The sequence below is a fragment of the Microtus ochrogaster genome, linkage group LG1, assembly GCF_000317375.1.
Source record: "Microtus ochrogaster isolate Prairie Vole_2 linkage group LG1, MicOch1.0, whole genome shotgun sequence".
In the NCBI taxonomy this organism is placed as follows: domain Eukaryota; kingdom Metazoa; phylum Chordata; class Mammalia; order Rodentia; family Cricetidae; genus Microtus; species Microtus ochrogaster.
The window spans coordinates 48,561,847-48,582,869 of record NC_022027.1 but is presented as its reverse complement, the minus strand read 5'-3'; the positions used below and the strand labels follow the sequence as shown (position 1 = coordinate 48,582,869).

Below are 21,023 nucleotides of genomic sequence, written 5' to 3'. Positions count from 1 at the left end.
ACACACACACACACACACACACACACACACACACACACACTCACTCACACACACTCACACTCACACACACACGTACACACACACCCTACTTAGTTGCTCTCTGTGGATCTGCACAGTAAGGATAACAGAGAGTCACAGAAGTATTTTTAAGCAGTCCAGTTTCACGGTGTATGCTTGATGGACAGAATAAAATGTATTTCTCAGCTGTTCTTGAATGAGAGCAAGGGGTAGATAAAAGCAGAAGCAAAAGAGACGGAATTAGATCAACACAGATGCTGCACATTTGCTGTGCTTTTGCCTCCGTCCTTTACATCTAACCTCTAAACCCTCCAGAATACCCTCAATTTTCCTGGTTCTAACCGAGAAAGCCCAGCCACTAACATGGTAGGATTCCATATAATGCCTTGACTTTATACACAATAAACACCTTCAAGCTGAGCCTCTGCGGCTGTGGAAGCATATTTAAACATTTTAAAACATAGAACTAATTTTACACAACTTGAGGTATGGCTACAACAAAGTAAACAATGCAATAAAGAAAAAAATGCAAAGGAGAGCCACATGCTACCAGACAATCTATCAAAATGTTTATAGTTCATGAACAGCAAATAGATGAACTGTGTGTGGTACATTTGTTAAAATAATAAAAGTAAGAAAATATGCTCAATGTAGAGGTACCTTAAAAAAACAAACGTTTATAAAATATTTTATCTGCATTAAAATATTCTTTGGAAAACAAAAATAAAAATGTATCATGTATGTTCTTTCAGGTTGATCTGTAAAAGTCAGAAAAAATACATATAGTCCAGGCTGTTGAACATTCTAGAAATGTAGAATGCTAAACGTCCTCCAATCATGAAGCCTTTATACCTTACTGAGCTGAAGGGATGTGTTCCCTGGATCGCTACAAAGAATTTCACTTCTGTGTCTATTTAAAATTAAAAATAAAATAAAAAACACAGTTTTGTTCCAGTCAAAGTGAAACAATGACCTGACTTCCATACGTGTAAGCACAGCGGAGGGACGGAGGGACACTGTGCCTGAGCGCTTCCTTCAGTGCTCCATGACACCTGTAGAAGGTCCTGAGGCAGAATAATGGTTTCCCACAAGGCCAGGAAAAGCATCATCCAAAGCGAAACTTCAATCTGTACTTCACTGGGCTGGGACTTCTGCGAGGTGGAGATAGGGGGACCTTTGGTTTCACCGGACGAGGTGGCTTTTTCTTTTCTGGTACAGTGACGGTGAAGGAAAGTTCAGGTTGCTCTGACTGCTTGAATCTGGGTAGGAAGTGGGTGGAGACGTGCTGGGGTTTGACCCTTGGGCTGCAGCCCCTTTTGGCCTTCCCTCTCTTGTTCAGGGCCACGTACCACTCCCGCCCAGTCTTTTCAGTTCTGTGGATTGCTGACGCATAGGTATTATAGCTGTTTTCTTGAAATCTCTCCCTGAACTTACAGTCATCTGTAAATTTAGCCTAGAAAGGAAAAAAATGGGAAATTTAAGTTACAACAATATTTCAGCATACAATAAATAGAAAGTCTTAAAAACCCAAATATTCTATGACTCTAGGACCCTTGTACTCTGTTCCCCTTTATAAAGATATGTTCCTTTTAAAGTTGTGTGTGTGTGTGTGTGTGTTTCTATATTCCCATTTTGTCTTTGTAACACTGTTTTTTATTCATTATGTTCAGGTGATATAGTGTCATTGTTAAACAAATACCTAGAACTATTGAATTTAAGCATTGTAAACTTACACTTTAATACATATGAATAATGTTACTGTTTCTAAACTACTTTGAAATTTGTATCTACGATTTCTTAACGTGGGATTTTTTTCCCCTCTAAGTCATAAAAAGTAGAACTAGATTATTAAGAAACAATTGCCAGATAAAACATACATTTATGTTGCAGAGGGCCAAGCTTCTACCAGGAATGCAGTTAGCAGAGTCATATGATTCTTTTTGAGACAGGCATACATTTTCAGCATTATCAGTGTGATTCTTGATAGCGAGAAAGGGGTGGCATATGGCTTTATTAATATTGCATGTGTTAGAGTTCTTTAGGAAAGAAATATATCTTCACATATGTGGTTCAAGAAAGTACATCTGAAGCCAGGGAGAAAAAAGTCATCCACATCATTAGCAACAATTCACCTGTATCTTGTACATACTCACAGGCAAGCTAGCTTCGGAATGCACAGAGAGGGGGGGTGAGCTGACACCTATCCATCCATCCATCCATCCATCCATCCATCCATCCATCCATCCATCCATCCATCAAGGTGCAGCTTGTGATAACGAAATGTGACTTCCATGTGCAGGGCGCCCAATAACAACAATGGAGGTGATAGGCAAGAAAAAGCCCCATAAAAAAACAACATTTGGGCTGTGTCGTGTGTGGTAAGACAGTAAGGAGGCAGCTGAATGAACCTCCAGGACATGGGAATGTGTGTTTGGACACTGTGGACATTTCTAAGTAATTCCGTGTGACTTCCATTCGGGATATATGGGGGAAAGGACAAGAAATGGGGTTGAGAAAGTAAGCCAGTGACAGCTCCCAAAGAACTCATTTGTCAAACTGAGAACTCTGGAGGAACGTGATGAGGAACCAGAGAGTTGTGCATCAGGCTTCCTACCGTGGCCTGGTACTGACGGCTGAGCTCCCATCACTGGTTCCTATGCAGAAGCTCTGCCTACATGGCTCCCGTGATAAGCAACACATGTTCCTAGGGTAAGGAGCTATAATTCCCAACAAACATAAAAGAACCCACAACCTTGAGTGGCTTAGGAGTCCCTGTACTAGTCCAGACTGTCGGGATTCACAATGTCAGTGTCCCTTCTGTGCAAACTTTTCTCAACAATGCAGATCACACACTGAAATCTGAAAGCTTGACTTTTCATAAATTTTCATAAAACCACGATTGAGCCCGATAAACAATTTTTTTCTTTACTTCTGCAAATCAAAAGATGCTGTTAGAGGAAAACCAACAGCAGAGCAATTCCCACAACATATTGACCTGTGTGCAACAGGGTCACCAAGTTTTTTACACTTGGTTCAGGCAAGTCCCTCTTTGATGGCTCTGAAGGAATACATGGCTAGTCGACAATGCCGGTAGAACTCTGCATTGGATCTGCTAAGGCGTAAGCAGGCGCGTTACAGAACTACCCCGTATGTGACATCATCTCTTCATGTCCTTTAACTCCCAAACTGCCAGCCTGTGTCTACTCCAATGATACTTAAAGAGACTTTCTTACAAATATAATCTAATCTTTTTCTATAGCTGTTTAACCCTTTAAAAGGTTTTCCTTCCAATGTCAATAGATATAGCTATGATTTTAATATATTTTTGTGAGACAGAGTCTCACTATGTACCCAAGGCTGCCATGGAACTTTCTGTGCACACCAGGCTGACCTCAAATTCACAGAAACCAGAGAGCCTCTGACTACTGACCCAGATTATTTTATTTTATTTTGTGGTTCTTTTGAGACAGGGTCTCTCTACATGGCTTTGACGGTCCTAGAACCCACTCTGAGACCACATTGGCATCAGCATCACAGAGATCTGCCTGCTTCTTCCTCCCAAATGCTAGGATTAAAAGCATGTGTCAACACACCTGGCTTCCAAGTAAATCTTAAAAGAAAAATTTGAACCATCTCGACTATTTGTGGCCTGTAAAATGGCAAACATCTTAGAAAGACACAAAGCATTTCATGAAAAAGAATAACAGGCCAGGGCTGCAGATGGATCATTTTTTGACTGTGTAGCATGTGTAAGGCTCTGGGTTTAATCCTTAATATCTCAGACAGTAACAAAACTCATTTTATTTTACATCCTTGCCAAATAACACAGGCACAGACAGACATGCCTGGTTTTTGAAGTGGGCTGTATTGTTTTGTCTTGTTTACTCTCATGGTCTCTAAGGAAGTAAAGGTAGGTCACCTTTCAAAGGATGTGTCTGAGGCATGAACACATGCGCATACACTTGAGCGTACGTGTGTGACCCTGCACACACACACACACACACACACACACACACACGGAGCATATTTTGAAACATGTTTCAGTTCCATCCTAGAGCGAAAACCCACTTGATCCAGTCCCTAAACTTATTCAGCATAGAGACTTTCTCCACTTTCTAAGAATTCATGCTCTAAGGTTCGGTCAAGAAGCTGGCTTTTGAGGCCGCCCACCTTTCAAAGGTCACACAGAGTAGAGACAACAGAGGGCTAAAGTCCTGATCACTGTATGCAGCTACCATTGAAGGTCAGAGTAAAAAAGAGTCAAACCGTTTGGGTTTTCTTAATTGACTTCTAATGTGTGTGTCTGTGTGTGTCTGTGTTTCCGAAAGATCCCCCATCTATGATGCACCAGAATTATTCGAACCAATCTTTCCATGGCCTTTGTCATTAGGAAATCCAGTTTCATCTTGAAGAACTAATGGACCTGTCGGTATTCTCCCCTCACAGGGAAGATGGTAACTAAGCAGAATGTCTCCGATACAAGGGTCAGCATGGGACATCTAAGAACTGGTGACTGGGCAACATGGCCCTATCAAAATACATAAACATTTACCAAAATAATATGATTATTCTTTAAAAACCTTGGAGAATAACTTTCTAGAGTAATTTCCTTCACTTTTTCATTGAAAATAAATTATTTTCAAACAATCTATTTTGATCACAGTTTCCCCTCCCTCATTTCCTTCCAGATTCTCCCCGTCTCCCCACACCCTACTCCATGTCCTCTTTCTCTTTCGAAAACAAACAGGCGAATAAAACAAGCAAACTAGAATTTAAAAAAAGAAAAGAAGAAGCACAAGAAAAGACACACATACAAACAAAACCCATAAAAACAAAAATCAAAAACTGTAGGATACAAATATACACTATACATAATATACAAGGCAAGTGAGATCTTTTTAAATGCCCAAGTAAAGCAATATGAAACAAAAAAATATCGACAAAAGTACCTTTGAGTTCATACTGTGCATCAGGCCTGCCCTTTCTCCAGTGAGACTACACCGGAGAAAACTAACTCTTCTTTGCAAGCAAACTGTCGAATGGAGATAGCTTCTTGGTTAGGGATAGGCACTGGTATGCCCCTCTCAGTACTAAGATCCTGCCTGGTTTGGACGTGTGCTCTCTACCACAGCATCTGAGTGTGTTTACATGTGCAAAAGTCTTATTCTACTTTGGAGACACTGCCTCCTTGGTGTCCTCCACTCCCACTGGCTCTTAAAGTCTGCCTCCTCTTGTGCATAGATTCATGAGCACTGGGGGGGGGGGGAGGTTGATGAAAACATCCCATTTAGGACTATATTTTTGCAGGGTAATTTTCATGTTACATTCTCCTTTAGATTATAGGACACTTTATAGTAAAATACATAAATTTTAAATAACAGAAATCATGAGTCTCCGGGTGGTTGGGGGTGAATTTGGCACACACACTTTCATTTACCGAAGTTATGATATAGGCAGGCAAATCAAATGCTAAATTATCTAATGAACTCGGGACTCATAGCTTCAGTGTCCAACCACTGTCTGTCACTAGGGCAGGAAAGCCTCACTCAGATCTCTGTCTTTGCTGGGCAAGGTGACACACACCTGTAATCTCAGCATTCAGGTAGGTAAGACAGAAGAATGGCCAGGAGTTCAATGAAATTTGGTCTCAAAAAAAGAGAGAGAGAAAGGAAGAAAGAAAGAAAGAAAGAAAGAAAGAAAGAAAGAAAGAAAGAAAGAAAGAAAGAAAAATAAAAAACAAATTTATTCCTATCTTTGTTTCAAATATATGTTTTAATTGATTTGATAGTTGTTTGCTGACTGTATAGCCAAATATTATGCTATTTGCAGCTTCTACAGAGAGAAACTATATAGGCACATAAGCCTTCCAATCTTCCTTAATGAAATAAATTATTTGTGTTTTTTCTTTTTATTTCTGCTCATCTTAAAAGCGTGAAAACAAATTGCTATCAAGAGACTCCAAGTTGAACATTAATATAAAATGCTTAAATCAACTAATTTATTGTAGCTCACCATTTCTGCCACAGCAAGTAAAACTTAAACAAATTAAATTATGTTTGCTTGAATACACAAATTATTACATAGAGGGAGGGGATATAATGCTGATAAAAGCAAGAAATTTTTATCCTCAAATATTGTGCTTTCAACGATTGCTACCTAAGTTTTGACAAATAGCTCAAGAAAGTTCATTCAACAAACAGTTCTGGCAAAACTGATCACTACCCCAAAAAGAATGAAATTAGAAGTCCATCTCTCATGCTGCACAAAACACATGGGAAATGGATCAAAGATCTCAACTGGAAACCCAATGGGCCAAGACTGTCAGAGGAAAATGATGGGGAATATATTTCCTGTTGTAACTCCTGGCGAGAACTTTCTGAACAGGCCTCCACCAGAAAGGTCAGAGCCCCAAGAATCAACAGGTGGAATCCTATGAAATTGGAAAGTTTCTGCACACAAACAAAATTGTCAGAAAGCCTACAGAACGAAAGAAAGTCTTCACCAACTGTGCTGCAGATGGGGACGTAGTATCTAGAATACATAAAGAACTGCTAAAATTTAAATACCAAAAACTCAAAACTGTCAGGTAATAATTGGGCTTGTAAAATGAACAGATTAATTCTCCAAAAAGAAATATAAATTTTCCATATGTATTTTTTTAAGCATTCAACATCACCAGATATTGGGGAACTGCAAATAAAACTACTTTGAATTTCATCTCAGCCATCTCAGAATAGCAAAAGAAAATTAGATGTCAACAGATGATGGTGGGGATGGAGGAAGGAGAAAACTTTATGCACTACTGATGGGACTATAAACTAGTATAGACAGTATGTAAATCTATATGATTACTACAGATACCAGATATACCACCCTGGGCATAAAAAAAATAGTCTGTATCCTACCATAGAAATAGTTGAACATGCATGCTTATGGCTGCATTATTCACAATAACAAGAAAATGCAGCCAGCCTAGATGACTACCCACCGAAGACGAGATAACAAAAATGCAGTCTGTACACAGAATGGAATTTTATTCTGATGTAAAGAATACTGAAATCATGAAAGTTTCAACAACTGGGTAGAGAGTACCATGTCAAGTGAGATAGCACAAAAAACTAAATTCACACGCTCTTCTGAATCTTTTCAGTGTTTTTATTAACGTGTGTGAAAGGTAAGGGTAGGCACAGATGACAGAGTTAGAAAGCAGACCAGGAGGGGAGATGGATGTTAAAGAACTCAAGTGTAGTAGCAAACATGATACCCAGAAGTGGCTCTGGGGGTTAGTGGATGACAAACTACTGAGGAAGGAATCCGGGGGATTGAGAGAAAGAGAGAGGAAAGTGAATGGCGTTTTATTTAAAAACGCAATGAACTCTATTACTGTGTACATTGATTTTAAAAGAAAAATAAATGAATGATATTGTTTTGACTTCACTGTCTGTTCTCTCAGTATGGAATCCATTCTAAACTACGGGTGTTTTCAAAGGTCCATGACACACACCGGTAATCCCTGCACTGGGAAGGCAGAAGCCAAGAATCTCTAATTCCAGACCGGGGCTAAGCAAAAACCAACTCTTAAAATGTACAACTATGGATGAAAATGTAGTCCATGAAAGATATGGCAATTGGAGCAAATTTGGATAAACACGTGGATTTTATAAGGCATTTAATTTATTTTACTGTTTTTCAACCTACTGGTATCTTTTTCCTAAAAATTATAAATTTAAGAAATAATTGGCTTAATTCAAATAAATAAAATGTTATTACATATTGCAATGAAAACACGTATCGACGAAATCATGCTTTAAGCAGTTTTCTTGTCTCTCTACCCTCCTCTTTCAGTGCTGCTTGGCTCTCACCTCTACTTCTACGAATATTGATGCTGGAGCATGTGCCAGAAGCTCAGGTTGTGTGTACAGCTGTGCCCTGACATAGGGCAATGTGCACCGAAAGGATCCACCCTTTACCCTTGTCCATATATAAGTCGTATAGAGGTCCATGCAACACTGCTGTCCTATAGTTCCTGGTTGACACTGAAAATCTTCCCACTCTTTGTCTCATTTCTTCCTATTGAGCAACCAAGGAAATGTCTAAAATGGGTTTAATAATAGCCAATTTAGCCATATGATGACAAATGCCAGCCATGAGACTTCTCTTGTCTTAAATAGTCTTAAAATCACTCAGATTTATATTTATATTTTAGTTCTCCATAACCTCAAAGAGCTTACAAATTTTATACAAATATTTAAATTGCAAAAAAAAAAAACCCAAGCAACTTTAAGGACATCAATATACTTCAAAAATTAATCAGATATCAAATTTAAAATGTTTGTTCCTCGGGCTGTATCTCCAAAGATTTTACTTTTGTAGGGGTGAGATGAAGGCTTGGATTTGAAACATCGCTTGCTTACTAGATGGTAGTGACAGAGGTGAGGTAAGAATCAAATATGGAGAACGGAGCTAGAAGGCAGGTGCTTCGTTTCTGGCATCTCTATTATATATTAGATTATTTAAGGAAATCAATTGCAAAGGCAGGACCCCAAACTGCTTTTGGATCCCAAATTACTGAACCTCTCATTTTTCCATGAGAAGCTCTTACAGTGGAAAGGATGTCTCTATACAGATGCTTTGATGCAGCCCATTGTCTTGACGGGAAGAGTGGATCTTACTAGGTTTTATTTTCTAAGTGATAATGGTAAGTACTGCTCAAGTCTTTCTATTTTCCCATTTAGTAAACATCCTGAGCTATGGGGGCTGCTGGCTGCTCCTCACTGCCCCCAGCACCTGAAGTCCAGTCCAGACTCTCCCCCTAGGCCAGCCAGCTGGCATCCTCTGAACCCAGGAAAGGAAAACGATCATCCTCACCCAGGGCTGACCAGCACACATTCCAAGCCTGTTTCGTAAACTCTGCAATTAGCTTTCCTTCCAAACATGATCCCCTAGAACCCAGAGACATAAGAAAATAACCATTTGACCACATGCTTTTCTCTGTATAGCAAGCACACTTCTTCCCAATATGTAACAAGCAGCCACGCACGTTTCCTGAAGACACTGAAGCACATGTGATACCCAAATTTTCCAAGATTTAAGATTTTCACGTTTAAAACACTAAACTGGACTGTAGGCCTCCAGAAGAATAACACAATTATGGTAATAGAGATGCCTGCTATTTGACAGTGTGAGTTGCCTTCAAAGTCGATCCCTCAGCAAAAGGAAAAACCTAGCACATAAGAGACTGTTGTGTGCATAAAAAGTGCGGTCCCGGGAGTAAAGTAAAGGCTAGTGGTGAGTAGGATTTGGGCTAATCTAAATAACTGAAGAGTCACAGCCATTTGACCTGGAAATCAGAAGGAAAGATTGAAGATCATCTACCAGCTGCCAGAGAACACATTCTGGAAGATCGGCTTAAGTTGCAAGTACTCATAGTTTCCAGGCTCTACACCAAGTATTCTGCACATACTATCTCGTGTAAAACACAGCCACCACTGCGGGCAGTCGCTGCAGGAAAATAATTCTCCTATTTGTATCACCCATAAAAGCAAAGCCCAGAAACATTAAATAGAATGACACAAGTGTGAAGTGGAAATTGGCTTGAGGGGTCTGCACACCCAGAGGGATTCATGTTCACATCAGAACCCTGTAAGGAAAATCCAAACAAGGAATTCTGTGGGGCTTTCGGTGAGGACCCCAAACCTGAAGAAAGAGCATGAACAGATGAAAGACAGCGAAGGGCACATGTTCGTAGAAAATCCCCCCATCTGGAGTATGTTGAGACGGAGAATGGGAGCCACAGTGCAGATTGGTTAATCCTGCTGGTTCTCTGGGAATTAATTATTGTCTCCTATTCTCTATAACTCCTGGCCCATTTTGACAAGACGACCATACACTTTTGGCCCAAACATGTGGATTTGGGTAGGCAGGAAAGTGGGGAGAATTTGGGAGGAGTTAAGGGAGGTAAAACTATAGTAAGAATATACTGTATGAAAAAATTGTTTTCAATTAAAAAGATTCTTTAAAGACAGCATGCCGAGACTCTCATGTGTTTGGAATCCGAGAATGGTTTGGAGGTGGGTGTATGCAGATCAGGGATGGACACACCACCTGTCCGCCTGCTTGAGTTTCAAGTAAAACTTCCATTGTGAAATTAACCATCAGGACAATTAGGTCAGCACCAGCATTGCCTCCTCCACACTGCCCAGGGCTGCCGCTTTAGTGTACCACCTTTGGGTACACAAAAGAAGTAGCATTCAGTGCAGGAATGTTTTTAGGAACCAGGTAGTTCCTGTTTGAAAGCTCTATCTTGAGAGGGGTTCCCTAGGCAACACAACATCACACTGGATAACAACATGTAAGTTCTGTGATAGACACCTCCCTTTCTCTATAGACTAAGGAGTTTGAGGGGAAGGCTAGGACCAAAATACATGTTCTCTGAACTTAAGGGAAGGTGAAAATTAATTTACAGCTGTCCACATCTAATCGAGAATTTCCCTCTTTGCTAGTTAACAGCATGCTATAAATGCTCTTAATGATGTCCCACAGTGTTCATTTCTGACATATGGTATGAAAATATTACTAAATTGGGCACTTACTAATTCCTCTAAACATATGAAAACAAAAATGTGTTCCCAAACACAATGCTTTCTTTTAAACTAACTCAAACCTATAGAACACTTGAATATTTCAAGAGGGAATTTGGAAATGATACAGTTTTCTTCAGTCACATAACTATGTGATCTTAGGAAAATAACTAAACATCTCAGACTCTTTCCATGACTCAGTGTCTGATGGAATAACGAGAATGGAGGGTCTCTTACCGAATTCTGGAAGTACATCACCCTGTGTGGTGATTAATCTCTGCAGAACTGAATGGAAACGGACAATTCAGTGTAAGCAATTACTTTCCCCAGAGTTACCTGGATAACTTCCACTTCTAGCTCTACTTTGGAATGCCATTAATGCCATTGTAAGATTATTAGTGTAAAGCAACTCACAAACTAAGCACTACTAAGTGTGAGTTAGGTTTTTGGATGGTAATGTGATTTTGTAAATATCAAAATCAAGTCAAATAAACACACTGAAAGTTGTAAGAATGTTTTTTAACGTATTCCACTACAGTGAAAACAGGAAAGAAACCAGCTGGGCATAAAGCCGATAATTGCTATGATTAATGCTATTTCTAAACTCGACTTCTTTAAAAATAAATCACTTCATAATTTAATTAGGTTTCTTTCCATCGAGAGAAAAAGCACTAATAAAAGCTCAGATAAGAGAATGTAGGTTTGGACATAATTGTAGGGCTTAATTTTTTATCTATGGTTCAGCTCAAAGTCATCAGAATGACTTTTATATCAAAGAGCCGCAGTGAGTGACAGGAGCAAGGCTTGCTTTGTGCTGTTTAAAAGTCATTACTCCATGAAATAACTTGGCCTGCCAAGATGAGAAAGAATAACAGATGCTGTGTTTTTGCGTTATCTGCATTATTTCCACCAGTCATCCTTAGACATTTGGGTCAAATTTCTAGAAATTAGTTACTTGCATTTGACAGAGGAATCATGTATCGTAACCTCTCAGTTTGACCCTTCTAATTGGCATCCATTTATAATACTTTGCTTTCTGTGGCAATTATCCTCACGCTGGCCTAAGTTCCATCTATTTTTGTATGCACTAGTGCACAACTCAGAACGTTTTCAGTGTTATGATTTTTCATCCTACAGCAGACAAACCCATAAGTGGTGATTTTTAGTACCTATGACACTGAGATTTTGAGGGCTTTTAAGACCTTAAATTAGAGCAAGGAAAAGGCATTGATTTCCCACCAGGATTTGAATTTTTAATGATCAAATATTATTCTTAACAAAATGAGATGTCTGACTTTTTCTCCACAGCGATACAGAATATTTTTCCCCTCAAATAAATGAAATGTCACTTTTAGTTGTTCAGGCATAGCAATCACCTTTAAAAACTGTGTTAGTCCTTGCTGGAGTACAAGCAACCCACAAATGGAATAAATTGCTTTTACAATTCTTGAAATTAACAACTAAACAATTTAGCGGTTTTCATTAAATGGTGGTTGCTACATTTATATTATATTTAGCTCATTGCATATAATAATACACACCATTTATTGAATAGTTACAAGGTACCAAATGCTGCCCTAAGTACTTTACATATACTCGCTCACTAAACCCCCAAATAGCCATAGTGTTCTTTAAAACTTATTAATTACTTTAGATGCAAAGAAAAGGAAGTTGTAAGCGTTTTACATGTAGAAATGAGGGGAATTCTGATTGGATTCTTAAGGGTCTATAAGTTAAAAGTCAAGGAGTACCAATTGATATTACTCTTAAATTAGACTTTTTATCTACTTTGAAAATTGCAAAAAGAAATAGCTTTTCATTTGCTGGTAATTAAAGAGTCAACTTTAAAGAATAATTGTAACACATATCCACTAATAAAAATAAACAGAATCTGCACTACTAAAAGTTAGAAACAAATGATTTGTAAACCGATTACTAAATGTGTAAGTAGTCTGAAGAAATACGTTGAATTCAAGATCAGTAAGTAATTATATTTGATGTGGCAAAAGACAAGAAAGAAATTTCCCTAGTTCATCCAGCCCAATTTCTTTCTGGGAGGTAAGGGGATTTGCGGTCTTGGTTTTGTCTCTTACTTGCTTACATGGAAATGTATATTAATCAGACCAAATTTGATATCATGAATAAGCTTTAGGATCAAATAAGAACTCTCTACCTATCAAACACTCAAACCGCCAGATAAACACGTAAAGTTAAAATGTAAGAGGATAGCTCGTTGCCATGACAAGTCTCATCCAGACCCCTCTGGGACACTAACAATGGCAACCAGCGTGCAAAGGCTATTTCCAAGTGCATTTATCTTTTATGATTTTAAAGGCTGTATGTATTTTCAAGTTTGTTCAAATGATTACTTTACAGACACATACAAAATTGGTTATACATACATATAATTTTACCAAAAGAAAAAAATTAAGTTCCTTAAGCAAATTGTCTATCTCATCTGTTGATTTTGAAAAAAAAAAATCACTTCACTTTTGTTACAAATGTAAAACCTCAGAGCACCTTTAACAAATATAAAGTGGTTCTACTTACACTTGCATGGAGTTTTCCTTTTTTTGACATCGCTAAAAATTTGTTGCTGAAAACTCCTCGTATTCCTACAATCCCCTGAGACACAGCAAATATTTCCAAAATACCTAGGATGACAAAAATCCCAAAATAAAACACAGACTCTCCTACACAGAACTGGGAAGAATGCAACGTCTACATCAATGGCTCTCAGTCTTCAGCACTGGGTCTAAAGAAAGGGACATGCAATGACCTTTTGTGACAGTCGCTATGTTAAGGAGTGGCTAGTGTCCTAGTGGACACTCAGAAGGACTTATTTCAAGATCTAGAAATATGATTCTGCTTCCTCAATAATTCTGCATTTGCAAATAGTAAGCGGCTTTTGATGAATACTGTTTGTTTGGCATTAGAATCTTTTCAAATCCCCAATGTATTGAAAGATGCTTTAAAAATATATTTTAGATTTAATACTAATTTGTTATTATTGCAGCAAAGAGGATCTACTTTTAGTATTAAAACATAAATCTGTCCTCAAAGTTGGTATAAGAAATTCAAAAGCCGAAAAATTATACTTTCTTACATAAAACAAATCTTTCTCTTTCAATCATCACAGTTTGAGAACTTAAATAAGTATATGTCATATTCAATCCTTTAAAACCATAAAACTACACCTAAGATATTAAAAACAGTGTAAATTGTTATTACTTCCATAAATTGTTTGATAAATTATGTTTTGAAAAATATTAGATTTTAAATCATTTCCCAGAAAAACGATTTCAATACAGTTGTTACTGTATAATTAATGCAGTGTGTATGTCAATGCAATGTCCCCTCATCCCCCACAGTAATGTCAAGAACCATGTGCTTTGAGGCAAGAAACTGTTTACTGTAATTCACGGAGTGAATAAGATTAAGTGTGTATTCTGCATGTAGTTAGACAACCTGCTTAATATTTATAATAAAGTCAAAAAGATTTTATATAAGTATGAGTAAGGATAACATTCTTGTTAGTTAGACATTTGAAATTGTAAAAAATACAGAAACAAGGTACTATAGTTAGGAGAGCGGAGAGGAAACAAAGAAGATGGAGGAGGAGAAAGCACATCTTGACACTGGGTCACAAGGGTTCCGCATACACATTAACTAGGGTATCTTAGTAGCTCCCTGCATAGGAGACACCTCCTTCACGTTTCTTGGAAATGGCAACCTCCCCCTGCAGTGCTTGGTATGTGTGCAAAATTATTCAATTTACTAACAAGGGCTCTAAGTACATATAGATGAATTAGTTTATTGAGGACTATGTCGCACAACACAAGCTGAGAATCTGTCATTGTCACAGATATTACTGCTTGCTTTCTCTCAGCTTGGTTTGTTAAAAATACTTAGAAATATCACAGGGTAAAAAAGGGATACCTGGGAAGTTATTTTTGTTCTTATTCTTTTTAAATCTTAGCCCAGAGTAAGAAAACCTTCTCAGAGAAACTGCAGGCACCAATTTAGCGGTGCTCTTTTCATGAGAATTTTAAAACACACTCAACAGGGAGCTATTTTGGCTTATGTAAGAGAGTGTTAATAGACTGTAGTGTTCTATGCTTTGTTTTCTTTAATCGTGTTTCTAAAATGTAATTTGTGTATAATTTAATATAAACATTGACTGTGATACACACACAAAGATTTAGAAGCACCGTCATTTTACCAGATACTGACAGAGCACAGGGAATGCTCTGTAAAGTTACACGCATCAGTTATAGAGAGTATAACGTGCATACATATATGGCATATTTAGCTTTTTAAAGTTTTAAATATACTTCGCATGGAGGATATTGAACTTTTAAAATTAAACTATAAAGATGATATTATTGCTAAAATATGACTAGCACATCTGATCAAGAGCTCTGTTTGAATCAGAATCAAAGAGTAATACTGAAAGCATCAATAACGAGTTCAAATATTTGATTGATTGGGGATGAAATTGTAAACACTGCATAAACATATGTGAGCAGAAGCATGAGGAGGCCTCCATTGGAGCTTTGCTTTGTGGACTGATTGACACAACATGGACAATGGGGTTGAGAGATGAGGTCTGGACAGTTTTCCTCCAGTGTTCTCCTTGCTCCAGACTGGTAAGGGTGGCCTTTGCTCACCCCTAAGAAACATTATTCTAATGCTTTTTTAAAAATTCAATAACTTGATTTCTATAACTTAATTATTAGGAATCCGTGAGAATGAATTCAAAGGAGATTTTTGTTCACCTTATGGATATGCTCAGCTTTATAAATGCAAATTGGTCATGTATTAATGAAAAATATACGACAGTATCAGAGACCAAATTCTCATGATTTCAGTCTGACTTTTGAGATGGTGAGATTAGATGACCTTATAAATATTTACTTCGTTAAAAATCAAATGAACAAAAGCTTCCTATGACTTTGCTTAATTAAACTAGTGCTTTTCAACCTTATAACCTTCTTTGGAGCACTAATTTAGTCTCATTTAGTATCTCAATATACTGCATTTGTGCCGATAACATACATTTTCATTGCAGTTAATTTTAAATGTGGAGATGACGAAATAATGCCTGTGAAAGCATTATTTTATTTACCTTACATGGTTTGTCTGATAAATTCTACTATAAAAACAAGTATTGCCAGAAAATGGAAAGATTATATAATTTTAATAAGATTCCCTGGACCTGGAAACTTTATATTTTGTGCGTGTGTGTGTGTGTGTGTGTGTGTGTATGAATGTATATACGTGTGTATGTATGTATATATGTGTGAGAGAGAGTGTATGTGCTCTTATGTCTTCTTTTTTCCACACAGACAACTTGGGAATTGATGTTTTAAATATAAATGCAATTTTGATCTAATATTGGGTTCATCGTAAAGATCATAATTTCTAACCTAATTTCAATAATGACTTCACTCTGTCTTGGTTTCTCAGAATCCTGGCACAACTCTACACGACTCACAATGGGTTTCCTGCTCCTCTCTCCAAGAGACCACAGGCTCTCTATGTCATCTACTTTTACTGCAAATCTCAGTAGCTCATTAAAGACTTCTAGGAAATACTTTAAAGCTATGTATATTATATCATGAATTAATGTGTTCCAAGAAACATTTCTCTAAAGCTGACTTTGAGTAAGTCAGTAGTATCTATATTCTCATCTTTAGGCATCAGTAATAATAAACTCGAAGGAAATTTCCTCTTCACCCTGTGGATGTCAAAACAGTATCCTTAAGCAAAACTGTGGAAGGCAATTGTCTCAGATACCAGCCAGTGACTATCTGCAATGTTAGACTTTCATAGGGACACCACCACCCACCCCTACATAGACACATGCGTTTTGAGTTTCTCTTATTATTGTGTTTGTTTCCTGTTTGGAAATTGGTGTAGAGAACTCAGGAAAAATTAATTAATATTCAGATATTGAAGATGTTGCTCTCTTTCCCAAAATGTTCAAAGTTAAGATGAGAGAGAGAGAGAGAGAGAGAGAGAGAGAGAGAGAGAGAGAGAGAGAGAGAGAGAGAGAGAGAGAGAGCCCTTTCTCATTAAAATGTCAGGACTTATTTCCAGGTTGAAGGAGACAAAACTTTTTGGTGTCTCTACCATTGGTCCTTAACCTACTCTCTTCATGGGATAATTATGCCTTAAAAATAAGTTTACTTCGGTGAGAAAATATACCCATAGCTTCCTTTCTTGTTCTTCTTATATTTCTCACTACAAGAAGGCTCTGTTGATGGTGGAGGGCTTGGAGAATAAAAGCTAGAACAATACAGATATCACATGTGTTCAGAGGCTCTCAACAACATATTTGAAAATTCCCAAAGAAAAATATGGTGACACTGAAGTTTCTCTACTTTCATCCATGGCAACAAACATGCTCTGCCAAGTTATCAAGTCTTAGTCTTGAACGATCCAATTTAGCACAGTCTTTGCTGATTAAATTAGTAACAGAATTTCCCCTTGAATTTCTCTGCACAGTAAATTCTGATTTCTCCAGCCCAGGGAAATGTCTGATGACCGTGTGACACCAAGGCAGATAGTTAGGTGAGATTCTCAAACAAAACGTAAAATTCAGGACTCTCTTAACCAAAATGTCTACGAAATTTTCATATTTTGTGTGACTGCTTTCTGTAGCCATTGCCTAAACTTTTCTCCTCTGAGCTGATGCTAATTTCCTAGTTTTAATGGCCCAAGGTAAGCCAACCAACATCACTGTATCAAAGCTAAACTTGACAGGTTCTAAGTTAAATCAGCTACTCATCTTTCTTCACGGTTAGAACTCATAACCTCATCTTTTCCGTTCTTCTTCACCTTTCCCCAGTATTTCCTTCCAATGGGCAATAAGCTAGTTACCATGTTCTAGTATGAGATAAACAGGGGCCTTACTAATTGGTGTACCTAAAGGAAGGTTTCAATATCTGTACCTAGAGCACGGTTTTAACAGTAAAATTAAACAAGTCTTTGCAACTGGCAAATATATTTATTGTTGATTAACAATTGGTATTTTATCTGACATAAAAGTTTTATTGTAGCATCTTAAAGAACTTTTATATTGAGGTTTTATTGCAAAGCTCTCCTGGCCTTCTCCTGTGAAACAAAAAAACCAAATGTTTCTACACATATTCTAAGTAACCGTCCAAGGTCAATGCCTTAGTTTACATAAATTTTAGGAATCTATCAAGCACTACCTTCAAAGTACGCTAAATAACCAACTGCAAGTAGCTGCTATTTTCCTTTCATGGTGACATAAGTGTAAAGAGTCATGTTAACGTTCCAAATTCCATGTCTTCCCACTGCACATACAAATCTTTCATAGAGCATTGTTGGGACCTCCAAATACCCAAAGCAATAACTATGACCATAGTATTTAAATTATGCTTTCCTTTAAGAAAAACCTGTGGAAGGCAAGGCCAAAAAAAAAAAAAAAAAAAAAAAAGGCAAACCAGAAAAGGAAAAAAAAATGGCATGAAATTAATCAAAACATCATCCTTCCTGAGGTGGGTGCCCTATATTGGATCCATGAATGAATGAATGGGTGAATGAATGAAGGCCAGTCTTTTGAAAGAGACAAATTAAATTCTGAATGTCTTTTTAAAATTGGGGGGGGGGTGGGAGTCAGAAAAAGCTTCTTACAAAGGTTTATTAGTTCCTTCTTAGGATACATCTGTCATTTGGTGGTCGTCCATCAATGAGGATTATAAAATAAATTGGCTTTTGGCAATAATGGATAGCTGGCCAGTTTCTTCAGTCAAAACTAAGTCTGTTGATCTGTTCTCACTTTTCCTTCATTTGTGTTTCTGTAAATCCCCTTTTAGCAGGGCCTAAACTGCAGCCACATTTAACTTCAGCGTGCTTTTGTAATGAAGAAGGGACAATCCTGTTTTCAGAGCTCCCCGGCATTCCAAAGCTTCCTCAGGCACCAGGGATTCCAACCTACAACTTTCTCCCTGTTACTCTGGATCTCTCCTGAGCCTGAGAAAGTAAGGGTTATGTTGAGTAGGTACCAGTTTCCTGGATAATTTCACAGCAACAAACTAGAGAATGGTTTTCTTCAAGAGCCAGGGAGATTGCTGGAAGTGGAGACTGAGTTCGAGTGTCTCATGGCAGAACTGAGTCCTGCAGAATGAGGACGATGAGGAGAAATGGTGAAACAAAAGTAGCTCTCATCTCCCTGAAGCAACAGAGAACTCACCCTTACCAGAACAGACTGCTCCCTTCGTCAACAAAGGCCAGACTTCTTTTAAACATGAAAAGAGGGGGTCCAAGGTGGAGCATGTGGGAGCCCTGAGACTCAACGTGACGGGAACCTAGAGCCCTCTCTGCTTTGCACTGCCTCCCCACCTACACCTCAGCCCGCTGAGGGGTGCACTCCAAAGGCAAAACTAGCAGCCTGCTGGCTTGGAGCCGCACCTGTCGGGTTGCTCCTGCCAAATCTCACGTGTCTGATCCTCTTAACACATTGAAAGAGGCTGGCTAGCCAGCCACCGCACCTGGGCTTGAATCTCCAAACCCTCTCCGCAGGCCCCTGCAGATAACAAATAAAGCCCGCGGTTCTTGAAACTAAATAAACAGGAGCGTGCTGGTCTCTGGGGGAACAGTGGCCGGGTGAGGAATACCTGGGCGCCACCAGGAAGACCATGGAAGAGGGGCCATTTGACAGCACAGCATTATAACCTGGCCCCATTTCCGTTCTCCCTGGGAGTCTGAGAGGTCCCTACTTTGTCTTTTTTTATCTGGAGGACTAAGCCCTGCTGGAAAAGCGATTTGACTCTAGTGAGAAAATACCTAGCTGGACCACAGAGACAACCCCAGTCCCTCGCACACAGCCCCAGATTACCGCTCACCTCAGCCACCTAGGAGCAGCGAGATAGTTCGAGTGGCTACTGCGACAGTCTAGAAAGCGGGTGGAGCGGAGGGAACGCGGGTGGAGTGGCGGCAAAAGGGAGAGAAGAAAGAGAACTCAGAAAAAAATTAAGTTGGGTTGTTTTTTTTTTTTTCTTTTTAAGTTTTGCCCAATTTCCAAACATTTTCAAGGTCCTCTGTGGTTCTTTTAAAATTAGGAACTTTCCTCTAACTGTCTCTGGGAACCAAAGGATAAGAAGGTCTTGTCAGGGTCTCTGCTTACTAATACACTGATAAACCCAGCACCGGACTCAGTCATCATGTGGTCTGTCCAGTTTTCTAGCTCATGTTGCCTTCTTGCAAACAGGACTCTACACTCCGTGTGTACATATAAATTCTATATAGATGTGTGTAGCCGGTGTATGTATACATATGTATGTATACGTGTGTGAAATACGTCTATGTGTGGAAAGTTACATATGTGTGTATACATATGCATGTATACGTGTGTGAAATGTGTCTATGCGTGAAAAGTCACATCCACATATTAACATAGACCTATAATATGGGATATATGTATATGATATATGTATATGATGTATGCGGCTGGAAAATAGAAGTAGTCTGATATTTTCAGAAACTAACCTGAATTGTGTACGGGGAGGGAGGTGTACTTTGACACTGGAAGAAACATGCGATTCTAGCTCATAAGAAGAAAGAAATTGTACCAGGAGAAAGACTTACTTCTTGCGTTATTTTTTCCCCAACTATGGAGGAAGGCTTGTTTCCCCCCCCCCCTGGCCAGGCATCCTGGAAACGAGCTTCCTGTCTCATCAGGATAACCTCCACCTGGGGAAGCTCCATGCCCGCTGCCCGAGAGACGGGAGCGGGTGCACGGACCCTGTAGACGCATGTCTGTGAAACCTACCGCACTACTTCCAGAATCAGGCAGGTCCCAGAAAGCTGGGCTTCCTAGAGGTGCCCCTGTAGCCCAAAGGAAACCTGGCCGTCCCTCCCAGAACAGGTTTTGTTGGAGAGTGGACAACTTACTTAACATACTGGCTTCGTGGGAGCCATTGACTTTGCCATCCGGGTAGATCTGCAGATGGAAGCCGATGCCCACTCTGCAGTACAGGCTGCCGGTCCGGCGCCCCGAAGGGCTCCACTGGAAGCTGCTGTGCTCCGTGCCGCTTCCTTGGCTGCCCGAGGAAGCCGCGACTGGTGAGGAGACAGAAGATGAGGAAGACGTCGTGCTACTTCTGCCCCGGCCGCCGCTGGAGTCTCCGGGGTTCCTTGGAGCCGCGGGTTGCCCTTCTGGAGTGAGACGCTTCTCCCCGTGAGCCCAAGCGCTGAGGATCAGGTGGCTGCAGAAGAGGAGGAAGAGCCAGGACAAGCTCATTCTTCCGGCCGCGGGGGTCCTAAGTGCATCTTGCAGGGCTGGCTCCGGGCTCCGTAGCCCCCGCGCGGCTGCGTGCCTCTGGCGCTGCCTCCCTCGCCGCACTGGGTGGACATAGCCTCGGGGAAGGGAGAGGGAGAGGGGGAGAGAGTGAG

The 21,023-nt window shown here is 39.3% G+C and overlaps 1 protein-coding gene across 2 annotated transcripts; it reads right to left on the bottom strand.

Moving 5' to 3' along the window:
* Nucleotides 1–47: 47 nt before the first annotated feature.
* Fgf5 (fibroblast growth factor 5) lies at nt 48–20,977 on the bottom strand. Of its 2 annotated transcripts, XM_005359529.2 has the most exons (3): nt 20,523–20,977; nt 13,149–13,252; nt 48–1,471 (listed from the first exon to the last, which is right to left on the bottom strand). In XM_005359529.2, exons 1-3 carry the CDS (start codon nt 20,869–20,871, stop codon nt 1,124–1,126), a joined length of 801 nt encoding a protein of 266 aa, XP_005359586.1. In that variant the 5' UTR covers nt 20,872–20,977; the 3' UTR covers nt 48–1,123. The 2 variants fall into 2 exon arrangements, with proteins under 2 accessions (XP_005359586.1, XP_026641081.1); XM_026785280.1 differs by lacking the exon at nt 13,149–13,252 and having other exon boundaries at nt 1,402–1,471.
* Between the last annotated feature and the right edge of the window lie 46 nt (nt 20,978–21,023).